At 45.2% G+C, this 19,970-nt stretch overlaps 1 protein-coding gene across 2 annotated transcripts in view; it reads right to left on the reverse strand.

Annotated features, from left to right (window-relative positions):
- The window catches only part of LOC135096741 (RB1-inducible coiled-coil protein 1-like), a 20,538-nt gene extending 5,348 nt beyond the window's left edge, over positions 1–15,190 (reverse strand). The window contains exons 1-15 of one of the 2 annotated variants that reach the window (XM_063998474.1): positions 15,048–15,190; positions 12,340–12,577; positions 10,791–10,988; positions 8,908–9,066; positions 6,649–6,845; positions 6,238–6,295; positions 4,987–5,151; positions 4,220–4,363; positions 3,773–3,899; positions 3,159–3,400; positions 2,939–3,033; positions 1,576–1,746; positions 739–852; positions 403–473; positions 1–44 (exon numbers count right to left, since the gene is read on the reverse strand). The exon at positions 1–44 is cut by the window's left edge and continues 143 nt beyond it. In XM_063998474.1, coding sequence (XP_063854544.1) covers positions 1–44; positions 403–473; positions 739–852; positions 1,576–1,746; positions 2,939–3,033; position 3,159 — 496 coding nt within the window. In that variant the 5' untranslated portion in view covers positions 3,160–3,400; positions 3,773–3,899; positions 4,220–4,363; ... (5 more) ...; positions 12,340–12,577; positions 15,048–15,190. The remainder of the gene's footprint in view (positions 45–402; positions 474–738; positions 853–1,575; positions 1,747–2,938; positions 3,034–3,158; positions 3,401–3,772; positions 3,900–4,219; positions 4,364–4,986; positions 5,152–6,237; positions 6,296–6,648; positions 6,846–8,907; positions 9,067–10,790; positions 10,989–12,339; positions 12,578–15,047) is intronic. The other variant, XM_063998475.1, reaches the window with a different exon arrangement.
- Between the last annotated feature and the right edge of the window lie 4,780 nt (positions 15,191–19,970).

Genomic DNA, 19,970 nt, shown 5'->3' on the forward strand with positions numbered 1-19,970 from the left:
GCGTGTCCGCCTCGTACAGGCGCCTCTCTATATACATTATCCACCTATGGGGTCAGGATCGGTTAAGAGAGACAGGCAGGGAGGCAGGGGGGCAGGGAGGGAGGAGGGGAGAGAGACACAGAGGGGGTGGGAGTTGAAAAGGGAAAATTTTGTAATGGAGAGAGAGAAGAAAGAGGAACAAGTGACAACACAGCTCAAAGTGAATAATGAAAAGAGAAGGACAATGATGATAACAAGAAAATAAGGAAGGAAGGAGAGAAACTGAGAAAGAAAACAAACAAACAAACAAATATCATTACCAAAAAAGGAACAGCTGATTCTTCTTCTCCTCCTCCTCCTCCTCCTCCTCCTCCTCCTCCTCCTCCTCCTCCTCCTCCTCCTCCTCCTGCTGTGAATACTTACTTCAATCTAACGTACAAATTCTCCGACAGCTCTTCCTTTGCCTTGATGCATCTCCTTTTGATGTCTTGCAGCTGAGAGAGAGAGAGAGAGAGAGAGAGAGAGAGAGAGAGAGAGAGAGAGAGAGAGAGAGAGAGAGAGAGAGAGAGAGAGAGAGAGAGAGAGAGAGAGAGAGAGAGAGAGAGAGTTAGTAACACCTCCAGTAAGAATTTCATAGTATTTTTTGATTATTTTTATTATGTTCCTATATTACTACTACTATTACTACTACTACTACTATTACACACACACAAACACACACACACACACACACACACACACACACACACACACACACACCTTTTGATGGTTTTTCAACATGTGCATCAAATTCTTGCGGTGTGAAGTGCAGAGGTCAGGGAATATAGATGGGTCATTCACCTTCCCTGCCCTGTCCTGGTTCTTCAACAGAGCCTGCCAGAGAGAGCACAGGTCAAAAAAGCACTATTTTCACTATGAACCAAGAGACACAGGATAGTCAGAATTGGAGGGAAGGTGGATGGAACATGGAAGAAGGTCTGTGAGGAAGGAGAAGTGTGGAGGTAACTCATGGAGAGAGATATGGAGGAAAGAATAGAGGGTGATGGAGGGGAAAATGGCTGGCGGTGATGTCAGACTATCTAACAAAAGCACTATTTTAACTATGAAGCAAGACTCGGAGGATAGTCAGGATTGGAGAGAAGGTGGAAAAAACATGGAAAAATGTCTGTGAGGAAGGAGAAGCCTGGAGCTAACTCATGGAGGGAGATATGGAGGAAAGAATAGAGGGTGGTGGAGGGGAAAATGGCTGGCGGTGATGTCAGACTATGTAACAAAAGCACTATTTTAACTATGAAGCAAGACTTGCAGGATAATCAGGATTGGAGAGAAGGTGGAAAAAACATGGAGAAAGGTCTGTGAGGAAGGAGAAGTGTGGAGGTAACTCATGGAGAGAGATATGGAGGAAAGAATAGAGGGTGGTGGAGGGGAAAATGGCTGGCAGTGATGTCAGACTATCTAACAAAAGCACTATTTTAACTATGAAGCAAGACTCGCAGGATAGTCAGGATTGGAGAGAAAGTGGAAGGAACATGGAGGAAGGTCTGTGAGGAAGGAGAAGTGTGGAGATAACTTGTGGAGGGAGATATGAAGGAGTACCTGTGAGAAATTGCTCTGCTCCTGCACCACGTAGGCAGCATCATGCATGAGCTGCTCCAGGCCACACAGGCGCTCACCAAGCCCCTTCACCTCCTTCATCTGTGGCCGGTCTGCCTCTCGAAGCACAGCGCTGACCTCTTGCCCCACTTGTTCCAGCAGCCCCTCACTGATCTGTGTGGCAGCAGCAGTACTGGTGCTGAGTGTGTGTGTGTGTGTGTGTGTGTGTGTGTGTGTGTGTGTGTGTGTGTGTGTGTGTGTGTCTAGTTGAAGTGACACGAGTTTTCAAGTTTGTTTTTACAATTGCAGTGACAGATTAACAACATTTCTGCATTACTGACAGGAGAAACACTCTTTTAAAAGGCTGTAGTTGAAGTGATGTGGGTTTTCAAAGGTGTTTTTACAGTTGCAGTGACAGATTAACAACATTTTTGTATTACTGACAGGAGAAACACTCTTTTAAAAGGCTGTAATTGAAGTGACGTGGGTTTTCAAGGATGTTTTTACAGTTGCAGTGACAGATTAACATTTCAGCATTACTGACAGGAGAAACACTCTTTTAAAAGGCTCCAGTTGAAGTGACGCAAGTTTTCAAGAGTGTTTTTACAGTTGCAGTGACAGATTAACATTTCTGCATGACTGACAGGAGAAACACTCTTTTAAAAGGCTGTAGTTGAAGTGATGTGGGTTTTCAAGGGTGTTTTTACAGTTGCAGTGACAGATTAACAACATTTCTTCATTACTGACAAGATACAATCTTTTAAAAGGCTGTAGTTGAAGTGATGTGGGTTTTCAAGGGTGTTTTTACAGTTGCAGTGACAGATTAACATTTCTGCATTACTGATGGGAGAAACACTATTTTAAAAGGCTGTAGTTGAAGTGATGTGGGTTTTCAAGGGTGTTTTTACAGTTGCAGTGACAGATTAATATTTCTGCATTACTGATGGGAGAAACACTCTTTTAAAAGGCTGTAGTTGAAGTGATGTGGGTTTTCAAGGGTGTTTTTACAGTTGCAGTGACAGATTAAAAACATTTCTTCATTACTGACAAGATACACTCTTTTAAAAGGCTGTAGTTGAAGTGATGTGGGTTTTCAAAGGTGTTTTTACGGTTCCAGAGACAGATTAACAACATTTGTGCATTAGTGACAGAAGAAACACTCTTGAGAACCAGGCTGAGTGTCCCTGTGGCCTTGGAAACATGCAATATTCTAACACAGGGGGAGGGGGAGCCACACTAATGTGACAACACTCAACTTGTTAAACAATGCAAGATTACAAACTTAACTCAATCCTGCGGAAACAGAATTACACAGCAAGAATTAGGTGTGAATACCTGACATACACACACACACACACACACACACCTGAGCCAGTCCCCTGCAGCAGAGTTGGGCAATCTGTCTGACGTCACTTTGGCTGTCCTTGGCGCTGATCCAGTCCAGCAGTGACACTTGCCTCACTGACAGACAGACAGACACACAGAGAGAGAGAGTGAGAGAGATATATCAACAATTATTCTTATTTACAACAACAACAACAACAACAACAACAACAACAACAACAACAACAATAACAACAACTTACTTTCTCCTTTTCCTCCTTCTCCTCCTCCTCCTTCTCCTCCTCTTTTCTCCTCCTCCTGTTCTTCCTCCTCTTCCTCCTCCTCCTTCTCCTCCTCTTCCTTCTCTTCCTCCTCCTCTTTCTTCTGTGCTGTGCTTGTCCTCCTCTTCTTCCCAGCTTCTTCCTCTTCCTCTTCCTCTTGTGTCTTCCCCAAGAGTTCAGGGAAGACTGGAATCCTTGCCAGTAGCTTAAGGTCCTCTTCAAAACTGTAAGTAGTAGTAGTAGTAGTAGTAGTAGTAGTGTTGACAGACGGACACACATACACATACACTCCAACCAATCTTTCATCTCTTTCCTCCTCTCTCCTCTCTCCTCCTCCTCCTCTCTCCTCCTCCTCCTTCTCTCCCTACCGGTAAGTTGGCAGGGAGAGTGGGGCATCACACAAAACTGTAGGAGAGACTTGTAAATGATAAAAAATATAAGCAAGATATTCTCTCCACCTCCCTCTCTTCTCTCCTCCATATCTCCCTCCAAAAGTTACCTCCAGGCTTCTCCTCCCTCACAGACCTTCCTCCATGTTCCCTCCACCTTTCCTCCAACCCTGACACACACACACACACACACACACACAAACTCACGACTGAAGCAGGGCGACCTTCTCCTCCCGGCCACTGAGATACTCCACAAAATTTTGCTGGAATGCGTCATGTTTTGTTCTGAAGGCTGCCACAATGTCCTCCAGGTTGGCCACCACTGCTGCCCAGCCTGCAGTAGTAGTAGTAGTAGTAGTAGTAGTAGTAGTAGTAGTAGTAGTGGACAGAGGAAAGAAAGAGGAAGAGGAGAGAGACAAATTCATAACAATTATTTCTTCTTCTTCTTTGTTCCCTCTTCTCTTCTTTATCTTTTTCTCTTTCTTCCTCTTTACTTTCCCTCTCCTTCTGCTTTCCCTTATGACCTTCAGAACCCCTTGTGACTTTCAGAACCCATGACCTTCATTTTGACACACTCACAACATTCAAATTTGAAAAACTTAACTTAACCTAACTTAACATAACCTAACCTAATCTGACCTAACCCGACCTGACCTTGTTGCTGCAGATGCTGGTCATGAACAAGTTGGCGACACGTTCTGGTGACCTCACTAGCGTGCTCGTAAAACTGCTGTGCTATGTCTGCGCCACCACAGTGTTGTAAGTGGCTGGCATGTTGAGACACCCCTCCACCTGTGCCTGCAACAGTATTAGTAGTAGTAGTAGTAGTAATTCAATAAAATAAAGCTGAATAAACAAACAAACAAACAAACAAACACACACACACACAATAAAATAACAGAATATCAAGGAGTAAAAGTTGTATTTGGCAGTGGTCAGAGGTGAGGTCAGCCAGGAAGGTGAGAGGTCAGTGGGGAGGGCTGCAGCCTGGGGTGGTACAGCCAGCACTGGGAGAGTGACCACAAGGATGAGGGAGGGGAGGTCAAGAGGGGCATGGGGGGTCACGGCGAGGGGGACGCAGCCAGCGCACTGAGGACCGGTGGGCAGGACGACAGGTAGCAGACTGGGGCTTCAAAAAATTGAGGAAAGAGACAGGAAGGAAGTGTGTGTGGAAGAGAGTGGTGGGTGAATGGAGCAGCATCACCAAGGAGGCTGTCAGTGGTGGTGAGTGGGGAGTCACCAGGGAGCTGTGGAGGAAGGCTGCCAACCACACAGATGAGGCTAGCAGGCAGACACAGGCAGGTGTGTCTTGTGCTGGACCTGCCACATGTAGGTCTGTTGGCTTGCTGCATCTGCCTGCCTCACCACTGCAAGTCAACCACCATTCTCAACCCTTCACCACCACCACCACCACCACCTACCCTGAGGTCGCCGTCCCCGCCAGGCTGCACAGAGGGGGTTGGTGGAGCCGCTCCCTCAATGGCCACCTTGGAGAACAGAAAGATGGGGGACGTGTCTGTGCCGGCCGAGTAATGACATACCCGCTTGCAGGAGTCCAGTGTTTCACCCCCAGAGGCCAGCAGCACCTGTTGACAGTAGTAGTAGTAGTAGTAGTAGTAGTAGTAGTAGTAGTAGTAGTAGTAACACACACACACACACACACTAACCACTGTCACCTCGCAAACAAGCAATAGGCACATAGCAATTCTACAAATTCAACAAACAACATCAAATATTAACACAACTCACAAAACATTAACAACAAACAACAAAAAATAAAACAAAAATCATTACAAAACACAAACTAACATGAAAAGTACAACAAGATTGCCAGAGTGACTCGCGTGTGTCAATGAGCCTGGCAGAGTTGACAAGCTGAAGAGGTGAGGCATCCCAGACACTGCCACACACACACACACACACACACACTGCGCAGCCTGAATTGGCCCACACAGGTAAACTCAGTCAGTCAGTCAGTCAGTCAGTCAGTCAGTCAGTCAGTCAGTCAGTCAGTCCATCAGTCAGTCAGCCACACAGTTAGTTAGTTAGTCAGTCAGTCAGTCAGTCCATCAGTCAGTAAGTCAGTCAGTCAGCCAGTCAGTCAGTCAGTCAGTCAGTCAGTCAGTCAGTCAGTCAGTCAGCCAGCCAGCCAGCCAGCCAGCCAGCCAGCCAGCCAGCCAGCCAGCCAGCCAGCCAGTCAGTCAGTTAGTCCATCAGTCAGTCAGTCTCCTGGCGCAGGCTGCCTCTCCCTCGCCGGCTCCAGCCAGCGTGCCTTGCCTCACCAGCCGAGGGACACACAGCCTTGTCACTGGTGAGTTTGTTGTGCACCACAGTCAGGCAGGGTGTGTCTGCTGGTGCACCCTCACTCTGCCAGCCTCTCTGCCATTCCTCTCACTGCCCAGGAGTCTCTCCCGCACCAAGCCACGTGACGGCCGCCACCCAGCACCGCCCATGCCAGGACCCACAGGACCATCACCCACACCCCTCCCATCCGTCCACACCTCATCGAAAAACTTGTCTTATTTGGCCTCAGCGTAGACACACACACACACACACACACACACACACACACACACACACACACACACACACACCAGTTTGGAAGAACTCTAAGCTAACTAAACTTAACCTAACCTAACCTAAGCTAAGGTAAGCTATCTGGCAATACTGACCTGTTTGTCTGGGGGCACCTTGACAGCATTGTGTATTGCACCCTTCAACACCTCAACACTGCACAAAATAAATAAACCAATTATTATTATTATTATTATTATTATTATTATTATTATTATTATTATTATTATTATTATTATTAGTGTGATTGTTGCCTCAGATTGTTCAGCTAACTAAAGGCTTACTCAAGTACCTATGTAGGCCTATGTATATTGACAGGTCACAAAATCTGTAGGCCTATGTATATTGACTGGTCACAAAATCTGTAGGCCTATGTATATTGACAGGTCACAAACACACACATTGATATAATTCTAATTACATAAATACCTTTGCCAAAAAATACATCTCTCTCTCTCTCTCTCTCTCTCTCTCTCTCTCTCTCTCTCTCTCTCTCTCTCTCTGCCTACCTCTCTAGTGCCAGGTTCATGTCAAAGGTCATCATGGTGCCAGTGTCAACGAGGAAAACGTAAATCATGTTGGCTCGGTTGAGGTCAGGTCAGGTCAGCCAGCCAGCCGTCCAATCACAATCCACAAAGCTCTGGGCCAATGGGAGGGCTGATGGTGATCCCCTGTTGACCAATAGGATGGCTTGGTTTTTGCTTGGCTGAGAGAGAGAGAGAGAGAGAGAGAGAGAGAGAGAGAGAGAGAGAGAGAGAGAGAGAGAGAGAGAGAGAGAGAGAGAGAGAGAGAGAGAGAGAGAGAAAGGTTAGGTTAGGTTGCTTTAGATTTCATTGTGTTAGGTTAGGTTAGGTTAGGTTAGGTTAGGTTAGGTTAGGTGAGGTGAGGTTAGGTTAGGTTAGGGGTGGGTCAGGCTAGGTCGACGCATCACCTGTGGTACAAATGCATCAAAAACACCTTTGGTCATTTTTTTTATAGCATCACCTTAGTTATCCTGCTAAATTTGCAGCTACAACCAACACTGCCATCCCCTTTACTTCTTGCACCATACCCTAACCTAACCTAACCTAACCTAACCTAACCTAACTCTAACCTAACCTAACCTGACTTAAGCTAACCTAACCTGATCTAACCTAACTCTAACCTAACCTGATCTAACCTAACCTGACTTAAGCTAACCTAACCTAACCTAACTCTAACCTAACCTAACCTAACCTGATCTAACCTAACCTAAGCTAACCTAACCTCACCCAACCAAGGCTAACCTAACCTAACCTGACCAAAGTTAACCTAACCTAACCTAACCCTAAGCTACCTAACTCAAGCCACTAGCTGCATCAGACAACAACAAGAGGTGCCCCTGTGTTGGCAAGCTTCCCACTGCTGCAGCGCCATTCACACTGCAGCCATCAAGGAGAAAGCACATGGGCACCTTCTCTCTGTCCCAACAATTCGTGTGGCTTGACATGCGCACGCACACACACACACACACACACACACACATATTTATTTACACACACACATATATTTATTTACTTATGTGTGTGTGTGTGTGTGTGTGTGTGTGTGTGTGTGTGTGTGTGTGTGTGTGAGTGTAGTGAGCAGTGTTGTTTATAGAAAGTGTGTTTACTTCAAGATTATTCAAACCATTTGTGTGTGACATGCACATTTGTGACAAGCCAGCGACAACTTTGTTTGTTTGGGCAGCACGTTAATTTTAGCATTGAGAACAGAGAAGGCTTCCGTGCTGGAACACGCTGCATGCCACTCACCAAACCACTCACACTAATCCCACTCATTTTCTTCACCTACAAATACAAGTTGTTGCAAATGTCATAATTTATTGATTTATTTCATCAGTGTAGGTGGTTTTCAATGACACAACTCCAATTCTGCACTGCAAATTGTTTGTTTGTTTGTGTTACCGTGTCTTAGTTGTTCACACCATAAAAAGGGTGAGTGTTCAGTGGTGGAGTGTGAACACCTTGCCTCAGAGGAAAGGGTCAATGCATGTTGGTGTGTTGGTGTTGCACATGTTCCTGTCCCTTGCTAATGTTCAACAGTCAACAAAAGGTGCACTCAGTAATTGCAAAGGAGAAAAATTACTTTAAATCTACAGTTGTGTTTACTGACCAGCGCACCACTGGTGTGCCAAGCCCCATACACCAGTGTGCTCACTGCTGCACCCGTCCACCTGTCCATGGTGCACAACAACCTCACGGCTTAACACAACACAACACAACACAACACAAGCTAACCTAACTCAACATAATATTACCAAACCTAACCTAACCAAACCTAACCAAACCTAACCAAACCTAACTTAACCTAACCAAACCTAACTTAACCTAACCAAACATAATATTACCTAACTTAACCTAACCAAACCTAACTTAACCTAACCAAACCTAATTAACCTAACCAAACATAATATTACCCAACCTAACCTAACCAAACCTAACCAAACCTAACCAAACCTAACTTAACCTAACCAAACCTAACTTAACCTAACCAAACATAATATTACCTAACTTAACCTAACCAAACCTAACCTAACCTAACCAAACCTAACTTAACCTAACCAAACCTAACCAAACCTAACTTAACCTAACCAAACCTAACCAAACCTAACCTAACCTAACCTAACCAAACCTAACTTAACCTAACCAAACCTAACCATACCTAACCAATCCTATCCAAACCTAACCATACCTAACCAAACCTAACTTAACCTAATCAAACCTAAAGTGAAGCAAGAATTGACTTACTGGTTCACAATTGCCAGGTGAAGCAAGCAAATTTACAGTTTACAAGACGCTGGCGTGACCTGCGAGACTCAACACTGTCCTTTCTTTCTTCCTTCCTTCCTTCTTTCCTTCCTTCCTTCCTTACTTTATTTGTTTGTCATGAATTGTTCTCCTTCCTTCCTGCAGACACAACACTTAATGATATTCACGAAACAAATAACAACAGGAGGAGGAGGAGGAGGAGGAGGAGGAGGAGATAATTATACGGAAAAAGAGACCAAGGAGAGAGAGAGAGAGAGAGAGAGAGAGAGAGAGAGAGAGAGAGAGAGAGAGAGAGAGAGAGAGAGAGAGAAAAAGAGAGAGAGAGAGATCAGGAAATTAAACCTTAGTAGTAGTAGTAGTAGTAGTAGTAGTAGTAGTAGTAGTAGTAGTAGTTTTCGTTGCGTGTGTACGAGAGAGAGAGAGAGAGAGAGAGAGAGAGAGAGAGAGAGAGAGAGAGAGAGAGAGAGAGAGAGAGAGAGAGAGAGAGAGAGAGAGATCGCCCTCACTCATCAGGCAGAGGAGACAGCAGCGGCCTGAGAGGTGCCTTCAAAAGACACACGCACACACACACGCACACACACACACAGGCAGGCTCACACGCACACACAGACGCACATACACATAGACAGCAGGAGGAGGACCACTGTGACAAAGGTAAACAAGGCAACAATGACGATGATCTTGTTCTTGATCTTGTTGTTATTCTTCTTGTGACGTCTTCCGCAGATCGGCTACTTGAAAGCACGGGGTCAACATGTCTCCTCTAATTTAACACCTAAACTCCCTCAGGCGTACTTCCCAGGCGTGCACAAGGGACTTTTTCATCTCTTTTAGGGTCCCTTCCCTTTCTTCCTTGCCACGACACACTGGCAGCAATTTCAGCGTGCCTCTGTGTGTGAGCTGGAGGAGGCAGTAGACACGTGCCGAAATGATAATTACTCCCAGTGAGGTGTGCAGCACTGTTCAGGGGGTGCTGTGAACTTATCATTAAACCCAGATGTGACCTAACTGAACGTTTCCCTTTGTGTCTCACAACACAAGGGGGCAGTCACAGCCTGCCCTCTAAAGACAACTCTCTTCCTCCACACAAAACTACAAGCACCTAATAACACACACACCATTCACTCAAAAATTTTAAAATCATCATGGCGACTCCTACACCAGCCTCGGAATCCCCATCTGGTGAGGGGACCATAAATGTCCCCAGGTCGGACTGCCTTTCCGTCGACGACCCTAAGTGTCTTGACACCCCAATCAACTTTTTCTTCATTAACTTGTGCATTCGCGGTCTAAGATCTAATTTTCAATCTGTAGAACACCACCTCTCCTCTTCTAAACCTCATCTTCTTTTCCTCACTGAAACTCAGGTGTCTGAGGCAACTGACAGTAGCCCCTTTTCTGTTCCCTCCTACTTTCTCTATCCTCATTTTCGATCCAAAGCTGGATGCTGCGTTTATGTGCCAATGACTTAACCTGCTCTCGTGCCCATGCTCTTGATCTTCCGAGTTTTCCACCATCTGGCTACGACTACAGAGTCACTCTCATACTAAATTTATCTGTGCTGTATACCTCTCACCTAACTCCTCTGACTATAAGAAATTCTTTGACTACTTAACTTCCAAAGTGGAGCACATTCTGACCCTCTTCCCTTTTGCAGAGATCTCCATTCTTGGAGACTTAAATGTTCACCACCAGCTTTGGCTTTCCTCTCCCTTCACAGACCATCCTGGTGAACTAGCCTACAACTTTGCTATCCTCCATGACCTAGAGCAACACCCTACTCGTATTCCTGACTGTCTTGGAGATACGCCCAACATTCTTGACCTTTTCCTGATCTCTAATCCTTCTGCTTATGCTGTCACCCTTTCTTCTCCATTGGGCTCCTCCGATCACAATTGTTGTTGTTGTTGTTGTTGTTGTTGTTGTTGTTGTTGCTGCTGCTGTTGTGGTGGCGGCGGTGGTGGTGCTAGTGCTGGCTGTGGTGTCAATTCTGTGTGCTGTGTGGGCTGCTCTGTGGCTGTGAATACACTGTGGCTCATCACACTGCTCACTCGTCCCTCCTGTGTGAAAAAAACAGCTTAGGTTAGCTTATGTTAGGTTAGGTTAGGTTAGGTTAGGTTAGGTTAGGTTAGGTTAGCTTAAGTTAGGTTAGGTTAGGTTAGGTTAAGTTAGGTTAGGTTAGGTTAGGTTAGGTTAGGTTAGCTTACGTTCGGTTAGGTTAGGTTAGGTTAGGTTAGGTTAGGTTAGGTTAGCTTACGTTAGGTTAGGTTAGGTTAGGTTAGCTTAAGTTAGGTTAGGTTAGGTTAGGTTAAGTTAGGTTAGGTTAGGTTAGGTTAGGTTAGGTTAGCTTACGTTAGGTTAGGTTAGGTTAGGTTAGGTTAGGTTAGGTTAGCTTACGTTAGGTTAGGATAGGTTAGGTTAGGTTAGCTTACGTTAGGTTAGGTTAGGTTAGGTTAAGTTAGGTTAGGTTAGGTTAGGTTATGTTATGTTAGGTAAGGTTAGGTTAAGTTAGGTTAGGTTAGGTTAGGTTAGGTTAGGTTAGGTTAGGTTATGTTACGTCATGTCAAGCTTGTTGAAATACTGAGTGGGATGAAGTGACATAATCTGTGTGACATATTTTAGAGGCACAACAAATACATTAATTGCTGTACACTGTATTATTCTGCATCACAAAGTCACGCACAGTGGAGGCCTTGCTTTTCAGTCCTAACTCCTTGCTGAGTGACCAGACCCCCTCCTAGTCACCCTTGTCATGTCCCCTGTGCCACTTGAAGACCCCCACCAGACCCTCTCCTAGTCACCCTTGTCATGTCCCCTGTGCCACTTGAAGACCCCCACCAGACCCCCCTCCTAGTCACCCTTGTCATGTCCCCTGTGCCACTTGAAGACCCCCACCAGACCCCCTCCTAGTCACCCTTGTCATGTCCCCTGTGCCACTTGAAGACCCCCACCAGACCCCCTCCTAGTCACCCTTGTCATGTCCCCTGTGCCACTTGAAGACCTCCACCAGACCCCCTCTTAGTCACCCTTGTCATGTCCCCTGTGCCACTTGAAGACCCCCACCAGACCCCCTCCTAGTCACCCTTGTCATGTCCCCTGTGCCACTTGAAGACCCCCACCAGACCCCCTCCTAGTCACCCTTGTCATGTCCCCTGTGCCACTTGAAGACCCCCACCAGACCCCCTCCTAGTCACCCTTGTCATGTCCCCTGTGCCACTTGAAGACCCCCACCAGACCCCCTTCTAGTCACCCTTGTCATGTCCCCTGTGCCACTTGAAGACCCCCACCAGACCCCCTCTTAGTCACCCTTGTCATGTCCCCTGTGCCACTTGAAGACCTCCACCAGACCCCTCCTTGAATGTGTTAGTCAAGAGGCAGTAGTAATAGTAGTAGTAGTAGTAGTATACAAACCTGCAGAGCTAGTGTCTCTTCCTCAGACATATAAAAAGATAAAAACTGAGCAATATCAGGCAGGTCTGTGGCTGCTGGCTGTGACAGAGAAAGGGGGCACATATCACCCTCCATTTTGCTCTCTCTCTCTCTCTCTCTGTCTGTCTGTCTCTCGCTCTCTCTCTCTCACTGCCTGTCTGTCTGTGTGCCTCTTGCTCTCTCTCTCTCTCTCTCTTCTTTTCCCTTTCTTGTTGAATCTCTGTAAGACACAAAAGATTATTAACATTAACACTTTACATAGTAGTAGTAGTAGTAGTAGTAGTAGTAGTAATAGTAGTAGTAATGATAGTAACAGCAAGGATTCATCATATTACTAAGTTTCTCTCTTTCTCTCTCTCTCTCTCACTGTCACCAACGCAGTGTTGCATCTCTAGCCATCTTCTACCAGTTAACCAGTATTCTCAGTCATTCACCAGGGGCCCTGTGCTCTCTCACCACAACTGTTATGCCAGGCCAAAGGGAAGGTTAACCTGGTTCTCAAGAGTGTTTCTCCTGTCAGTAATGCAGAAATGTTGTTAATCTGTCACTGCAACTGTAAAAACACCCTTGAAAACCCTTGTCACTTCAACTACAGCCTTTTAAAAGAGTGTTTCTCCTGTCAGTAATGCAGAAATGTTGTTAATCTGTCACTGCAACTGTAAAAACACCCTTGAAAACCTGCGTCACTTCAACTACAGCCTTTTAAAAGAGTGTTTCTCCTGTCAGTAATGCAGAAATGTTGCTAATCTGTCACTATAACTGTAAAAACACCCTTGAAAACTCTTGCCACTTCAACTACAGCCTTTTAAAAGAGCGTTTCTCCAGTCAGTAATGCAAAAATGTTGTTAATCTGTCACTGCAACTGTAAAAACACCCTTGAAAACCTGCGTCACTTCAACTACAGCCTTTTAAAAGCATTTCTCTTGTCAGTAATGCAGAAATATTGTTAATCTGTCACTGCAACTGTAAAAACACCCTTGAAAACCTGCGTCACTTCAACTACAGTCTTTTAAAAGCGTGTTTCTCCTGTCAGTAATGCAGAAATGTAGTTAATCTGTCACTGGAACCTTAAAAACACCCTTGAAAACCTGCGTCACTTCAACTAGAGCCTTTTAAAAGTGTTTCTCCTGTCAATAATGCAGAAATGTTGTTAATCTGTCACTGCAACTGTAAAAACACCCTTGAAAACACACGTCACTTCAACTACAGCCTTTTAAACGAGTGTTTCTCCTGTCAGTAATGCAGAAATGTTAATATGTCACTGCAACTGTAAAAACACCCTTGAAAACCCTTGTCACTTCAACTACAGCCTTTTAAAAGAGTGTTTCTCCTGTCAGTAATGCAGAAATGTTGTTAATCTGTCACTGCAACTGTAAAAACACCCTTGAAAACCCACGTCACTTCAACTACAGCCTTGTAAAAGTTTCTCCTGTCAGTAATGCAGAAATGTTGTTAATCTGTCACTGCAACTGTAAAAACACTCTTGAAAACCTGCGTCACTTCAACTACAGCCTTTTAAAAGAGTGTTTCTCCTGTCAGTAATGCAGAAATGTTGTTAATCTGTCACTACAACTGTAAAAACACCCTTGAAAACCTGCGTCACTTCAACTACAGCCTTTTAAAAGCATTTCTCTTGTCAGTAATGCAGAAATATTGTTGATCTGTCACTGCAACTGTAAAAACACCCTTGAAAACCTGCGTCACTTCAACTACAGTCTTTTAAAAGCGTGTTTCTCCTGTCAATAATGCAGAAATGTTGTTAATCTGTCACCGTTCACACACAACAGCACAACAGCAAGTGTAACAGCAAGCTGAGTCTATGCATTCTAGTTAGGACTTAGTTAACTTAGGTCAGGTTAGAGCACTAGTGTCGACGTGGGGTCCCCGGCTGGCTGGCGTATGGCAGGTCTGCATTGCCAGATGTGTATTTTCCTTGCAGTGTTACCAGGTCAGGCGAGGATACCACTCTCTCTCTCTCTCTCTCTCTCTCTGTCTCTCTCTCTCATTATAGCTGTTGTGTTTATGCATGTATGAGAGAGAGAGAGAGAGAGAGAGAGAGAGAGAGAGAGAGAGAGAGAGAGAGAGAGAGAGAGAGTTAAGGTAAGGTTGGTTTGGCTTGCTGTGCCTCTCCCAGTGACACAGCCTCCACAGCCTTGGGTCACTAAGAGCGCTTCTAATGTTTAAAATGTGTCAATCTTGTTACTCTGTCAGTGGACGCGTCACAGGAGCCCTAACACCCGCGTCACTTCGTCTGAGAGTAGCGGTGGTGGTGGCGCGGACTTGTGTGACACTCTTGTGCACAATGTGTCCCTACATCTTGCATTGTCTGCCATTTCTTGCACGGATAATGATTCAAAGGCTGTTAGCTTTGCAGTTGTGTTGGTTCCCTGTTTAATGAATTTTGTAACGTGGAACAAGAACAAGAAGAAGAGGAGGAGGAAGAAGAGGAGGAGGAGGAAGAAGAGGAAGGCTGAGTGTAAATGAAGTGAAGGAAGACAAACATACAGACACAGAATAAGGAAGGAAATAAAGGCAATGAACACTGACACGACAAACACACACACAAACACACACAGGGAGGTTAACAAACACCTGCTTTTCTCTCTTATTTCAGGTGTGTGCGTGCGTGTGTGCGCGGGTGGAGGTAGAGGAGGGAGGGGCGCAAGGGTGGGCGGCGGTCCCTGCCTCACCTGAGTTCTGGGAGTGGAGGAAATTGAAAGAGTGTCACTGGTCACCGAACCCTTCTGTCCGCCATCACGGTTCTTGTAAACAACGCCAAGAGACCGCTAGGGCAAACACTTTTCTTCTATCTTCACTATCACTGTCCTGTTACTATTTTACTGTGCATTATTAAATTCAGTGTATTTTTTACAAGTACTGTGATGTTTTCTTTGGTCTTAATCGTCTAGTTCTCTTTCTTGTAATATATAGTAACTCATGTCTACGCTTCTGTCTCCAGTAACACCATTTTGTTACTAATTTCCTATGCGTCGGTGACCATTTACTTCTGCTACTTACTTCTTATGTACATGTTATGTATAAACTTCTAGGCAAAGAATAAATGAAGTGTTAAAGAGACCGCCGGGCTAAAGCATTCTTCCTTGTTTCCTATCGAGAAGTCTGTCTTTGAAATTACGGCATGAAAATAAATTATGCTTCGCCTACTTGAGAACCACGTCTTTTATTTCTGAATTATGATAAAATTAACAGCATTCCTATATATAATCGCTAAGAACATTTCAGCGTTTGCTAGTACTGATCAGTGAATACAAAAGTTCTAGACTGGGATTTCATTAATGCCTTTGTAGTACGCATTTGCAGTACGTATTTGCAGTATGTGTTTGCAGTATGTGTTTGCAGTATGTGTTTGCAGTATGTGGTTGCAGTATGTGTTTGCAGTATGTGTTTGCAGTATGTGGTTGCAGTATGTGGTTGCAGTATCTGGTTTAGGGCACAACTTTAAGCTTCTGTCTTGAAAGAACGAAGTGAAAGGGAAGAGTCAAGTTGGACAGAGCAATGATGAACTGCAGAGTTCCATCACGGCCTTAATTACTGCTAATGTACTTGTGAGAGAAGGAAATAAGTAAATGAATCATTAATAGGTAAAAAACCGCAATTGCTGTACAAAGACAAGCAAAAAAGGCTGTGGTCAGTGTGACGGCAGCTGTAACAAAGGTGAACCATTGTCAACAGAATATGCATGCTAACTGTTCTGTGGAGGTGTGCAAAGCATTCGTGCATATAATTTCGTTGTGCTATTCCGGCGTGCAGGTACATTGGCTTGTAGTGTAAGGCTCGGCTGTGTATCCGGTGTGTGGAGGCGTGTGAGGAAGTGCTGAGTGAACTGAATCACCAAGCCCGCTACACGTGTGGTGCTACCTCTTTGTTGAACACTGTCCTCTCAACACCACTGTTTTTAAAGGCCAGAGAGGTGACTCGGCGGGTTCTCAAGGGCGTTTCTCTTGTCGACAATGTAGAAATGTTGTTAACCTGTCACTCAAGTCGTAAAAGCTCCCTTGAAAACCTGTAGCTTCAGGTAACACAGCCTTTTGAGAGTAGGTGGAACTCCACAGTCTGTGTCTGTTAGTGGGCCATGCTGTCACCTGTCAGCTTTCCACCTACATACACTGATGCATGGACTTCATTAATGACACACCTTGGAAAAGTAACCTGTTCACTGCTTTCCGTGCTGGTGAGGCAACGCTTCATCAGCACTGGCAGCAGCTGTCAAGAGTTGGTGAGGTAGGCGGCGGGTGGCGCAGCGCCTCGTGGAGCAAGGCTGGAGGTGACAGGCCACGGGTGGAGCTTCCTTGATCTGTGCACCGGCCAAGGGCAACAATATTATATAAAAACAATAAATCAACAAAAAATGCCCACTGAAGTGCCGGTCCCCGAATAGAGACAGAAGCGGTAGTCAAAAATTGAAGGATAAGTGTGTTGAAGCCTCCCTCCTGAAAGAGTTCAAGTCACAGGAAGGAGGAAATACAGAAGCAGGCTGGGAGTTCCAGAGTTTACCAGAGAAAGGGAGGAATGACTAAGAATATTGGTTAACTCTTGCATTGGGGAGGTGGACAGAACAGTGGTGAATGACTGAGAATATTGGTTAACTCTTGCATTGGGGAGGTGGACAGAATAGTGGTGAATGACTAAGAATACTGGTTAACTCTTGCATTGGGGAGGTGAACAGACTAGTGGTGAATGACTGAGAATACTGGTTAACTCTTGCATTCTTGCATTTCGAGGAGGCAGTAGACACCTGCCGAAACGATAATTACTCCCAGTGAGGTCTAAAGCACTGTTCAGCGGGTGCTGTGAACTTATCATTAAACCCAGCTGTGACCTCACTGAACGTTTCCCTTTGTGTCTCACAACACAAGGGGGTAGTCACAGCCTGCCCTCTAAAGACAACTCTCTTCCTCCACACAAAACTACAAGCACCTAATAACACACACACCCTTCACTCAAAAAATTTTAAAATCATGGCGACTCCTACACCAGCCTCGGAGTCCCCATCTGGGGAGGGGACCATAAATGTCCCCAGGTCGGACTGCCTTTCCGTCGACGACCCTAAGTGTCTTGACACCCCCCTCAACTTTTTCTTCATTAACTTCTGCAACATTCGCGGTCTAAGATCTAATTTTCAATCTGTAGAACACCACCTCTCCTCTTCTAAACCTCATCTTCTTTTCCTCACTGAAACTCAGGTGTCTGAGGCAACTGACAGTAGCCCCTTTTCTGTTCCCTCCTACTTTCTCTATCCTCATTTTCGATCCAAAGCTGGATGCTGCGTTTATGTGCGCAATGACTTAACCTGCTCTCGTGCCCACGCTCTTGAATCTTCCGAGTTTTCCACCATCTGGCTACGACTACAGAGTCATTCTCATACTAAATTTATCTGTGCTGTATACCTCTCTCCTAACTCCTCTGACTATAAGAAATTCTTTGACTACTTAACTTCCAAAGTGGAGCACATTCTGACCCTCTTCCCTTTTGCAGAGATCTCCATTCTTGGAGACTTCAATGTTCACCACCAGCTTTGGCTTTCCTCTCCCTTCACTGACCATCCTGGTGAACTAGCCTACAACTTTGCTATCCTCCATGACCTAGAGCAATTGGTGCAACACCCTACTCGTATTCCTGACCGTCTTGGAGATACGCCCAACATTCTTGACCTTTTCCTGACCTCTAATCCTTCTGCTTATGCTGTCACCCTTTCTTCTCCGTTGGGACCCTCCGATCACAATCTCATATCTTTATCTTGTCCTATCACTCCAATCCCTCCTCAGGATCCCCCTAAGCGAAGGTGCCTCTGGCGTTTTGCATCTGCTAGTTGGGGGGACCTGAGGCGGTATTTTGCTGATTTTCCTTGGAATGACTACTGCTTCCGTGTCAGAGACCCGTCTTTGTGTGCTGAGCGCATAACAGAGGTGATAGTGTCTGGCATGGAGGCGTACATTCCTCACTCTTTTTCTCGTCCTAAACCTTCTAAACCTTGGTTTAACACAGCTTGTTCTCGTGCTATACATGATAGAGAGGTGGCCCACAAAAGGGCCTTCCTTCACCAGAATCTCATGCACTATATTTTCTGCCCGGAACCATGCCAAGTCTGTTCTCCAACTAGTCAAAAGCTCGTTCATTAACAGAAAATGTCAAAACCTTTCAAGATCTAACTCCCCTCGTGATTTCTGGCTTCTAGCCAAAAATATCTCCAATAACTTTGCTTCTTCTTCTTTCCCTCCTCTACTTCAACCAGATGGCACCACTGCTATCACATCTATTTGTAAAGCTGAACTCTTTGCTCAAACCTTTGCTAAAAACTCTACCTTGGACGATTCTGGGCTTGTTCCTCCCTCTCCTCCACCCTCTGACTACTTCATGCCACGTATTAAAATTCTTCGTAATGATGTTTTCCATGCCCTCGCTGGCCTAAACCCTCGGAAGGCTTATGGACCTGATGGGGTCCCTCCTATTGTTCTCCGAAACTATGCCTCCGTGCTTGCACCTTGCCTAGTCAAACTCTTTCAGCTCTGTCTGTCAACATCTACCTTTCCTTCTTGCTGGAAGTTTGCCTACATTCAACCTGTTCCTAAAAAGGGTGACCGCTCTAATCCCTCAAACTACCGTCCTATTGCTTTAATTTCCTGCTTATCTAAAGTTTTTGAATCTATCCTCAACAGGAAGATTCTTAAACATCTATCACTTCACAACCTTCTATCTGATCGCCAGTATGGGTTCCGTCAAGGCCGCTCTACTGGTGATCTTCTGGCTTTTCTTACTGAGTCTTGGTCATCCTCTTTTAGAGACTTTGGTGAAACTTTTGCTGTTGCCTTGGACATATCAAAAGCCTTTGATAGAGTCTGGCACAAAGCTTTGATTTCCAAACTACCCTCCTACGGTTTCTATCCTTCTCTCTGTAACTTCATCTCAAGTTTCCTTTCTGACCGTTCTATTGCTGCTGTGGTAGACGGTCACTGTTCTTCTCCTAAATCTATTAACAGTGGTGTTCCTCAGGTTTCTGTCCTGTTACCCACTCTCTTCTTATTATTCATTAATGATCTTCTAAACCAAACTTCTTGTCCTATCCACTCCTATGCTGATGATACCACCCTGCACTTTTCCACGTCTTTTCATAGACGTCCAACCCTTCAGGAGGTAAACATATCACGCAGGGAAGCCACAGAACGCCTGACTTCTGATCTTTCTAAAATTTCTGATTGGGGCAGAGCAAACTTGGTATTGTTCAATGCCTCAAAAACTCAATTCCTCCATCTATCAACTTGACACAATCTTCCAGACAACTATCCCCTCTTCTTCAATGACACTCAACTGTCCCCCTCTTCTACACTGAACATCCTCGGTCTGTCCTTTACTTATAATCTGAACTGGAAACTTCACATCTCATCTCTAGCTAAAACAGCTTCCATGAAGTTAGGTGTTCTGAGACGTCTCCGCCAGTTTTTCTCACCCCCCCAGCTGCTAACTCTGTACAAGGGCCTTATCCGTCCATGTATGGAGTATGCTTCACATGTCTGTGGGGGTTCCACTCATACTGCTGTTCTAGACAGGGTGGAATCAAAAGCTTTTCGTCTCATCAACTCCTCTCCTCTAACTGA

Source organism: Scylla paramamosain, unplaced genomic scaffold (genome assembly GCF_035594125.1).
Source record: "Scylla paramamosain isolate STU-SP2022 unplaced genomic scaffold, ASM3559412v1 Contig6, whole genome shotgun sequence".
Classification (NCBI taxonomy): domain Eukaryota; kingdom Metazoa; phylum Arthropoda; class Malacostraca; order Decapoda; family Portunidae; genus Scylla; species Scylla paramamosain.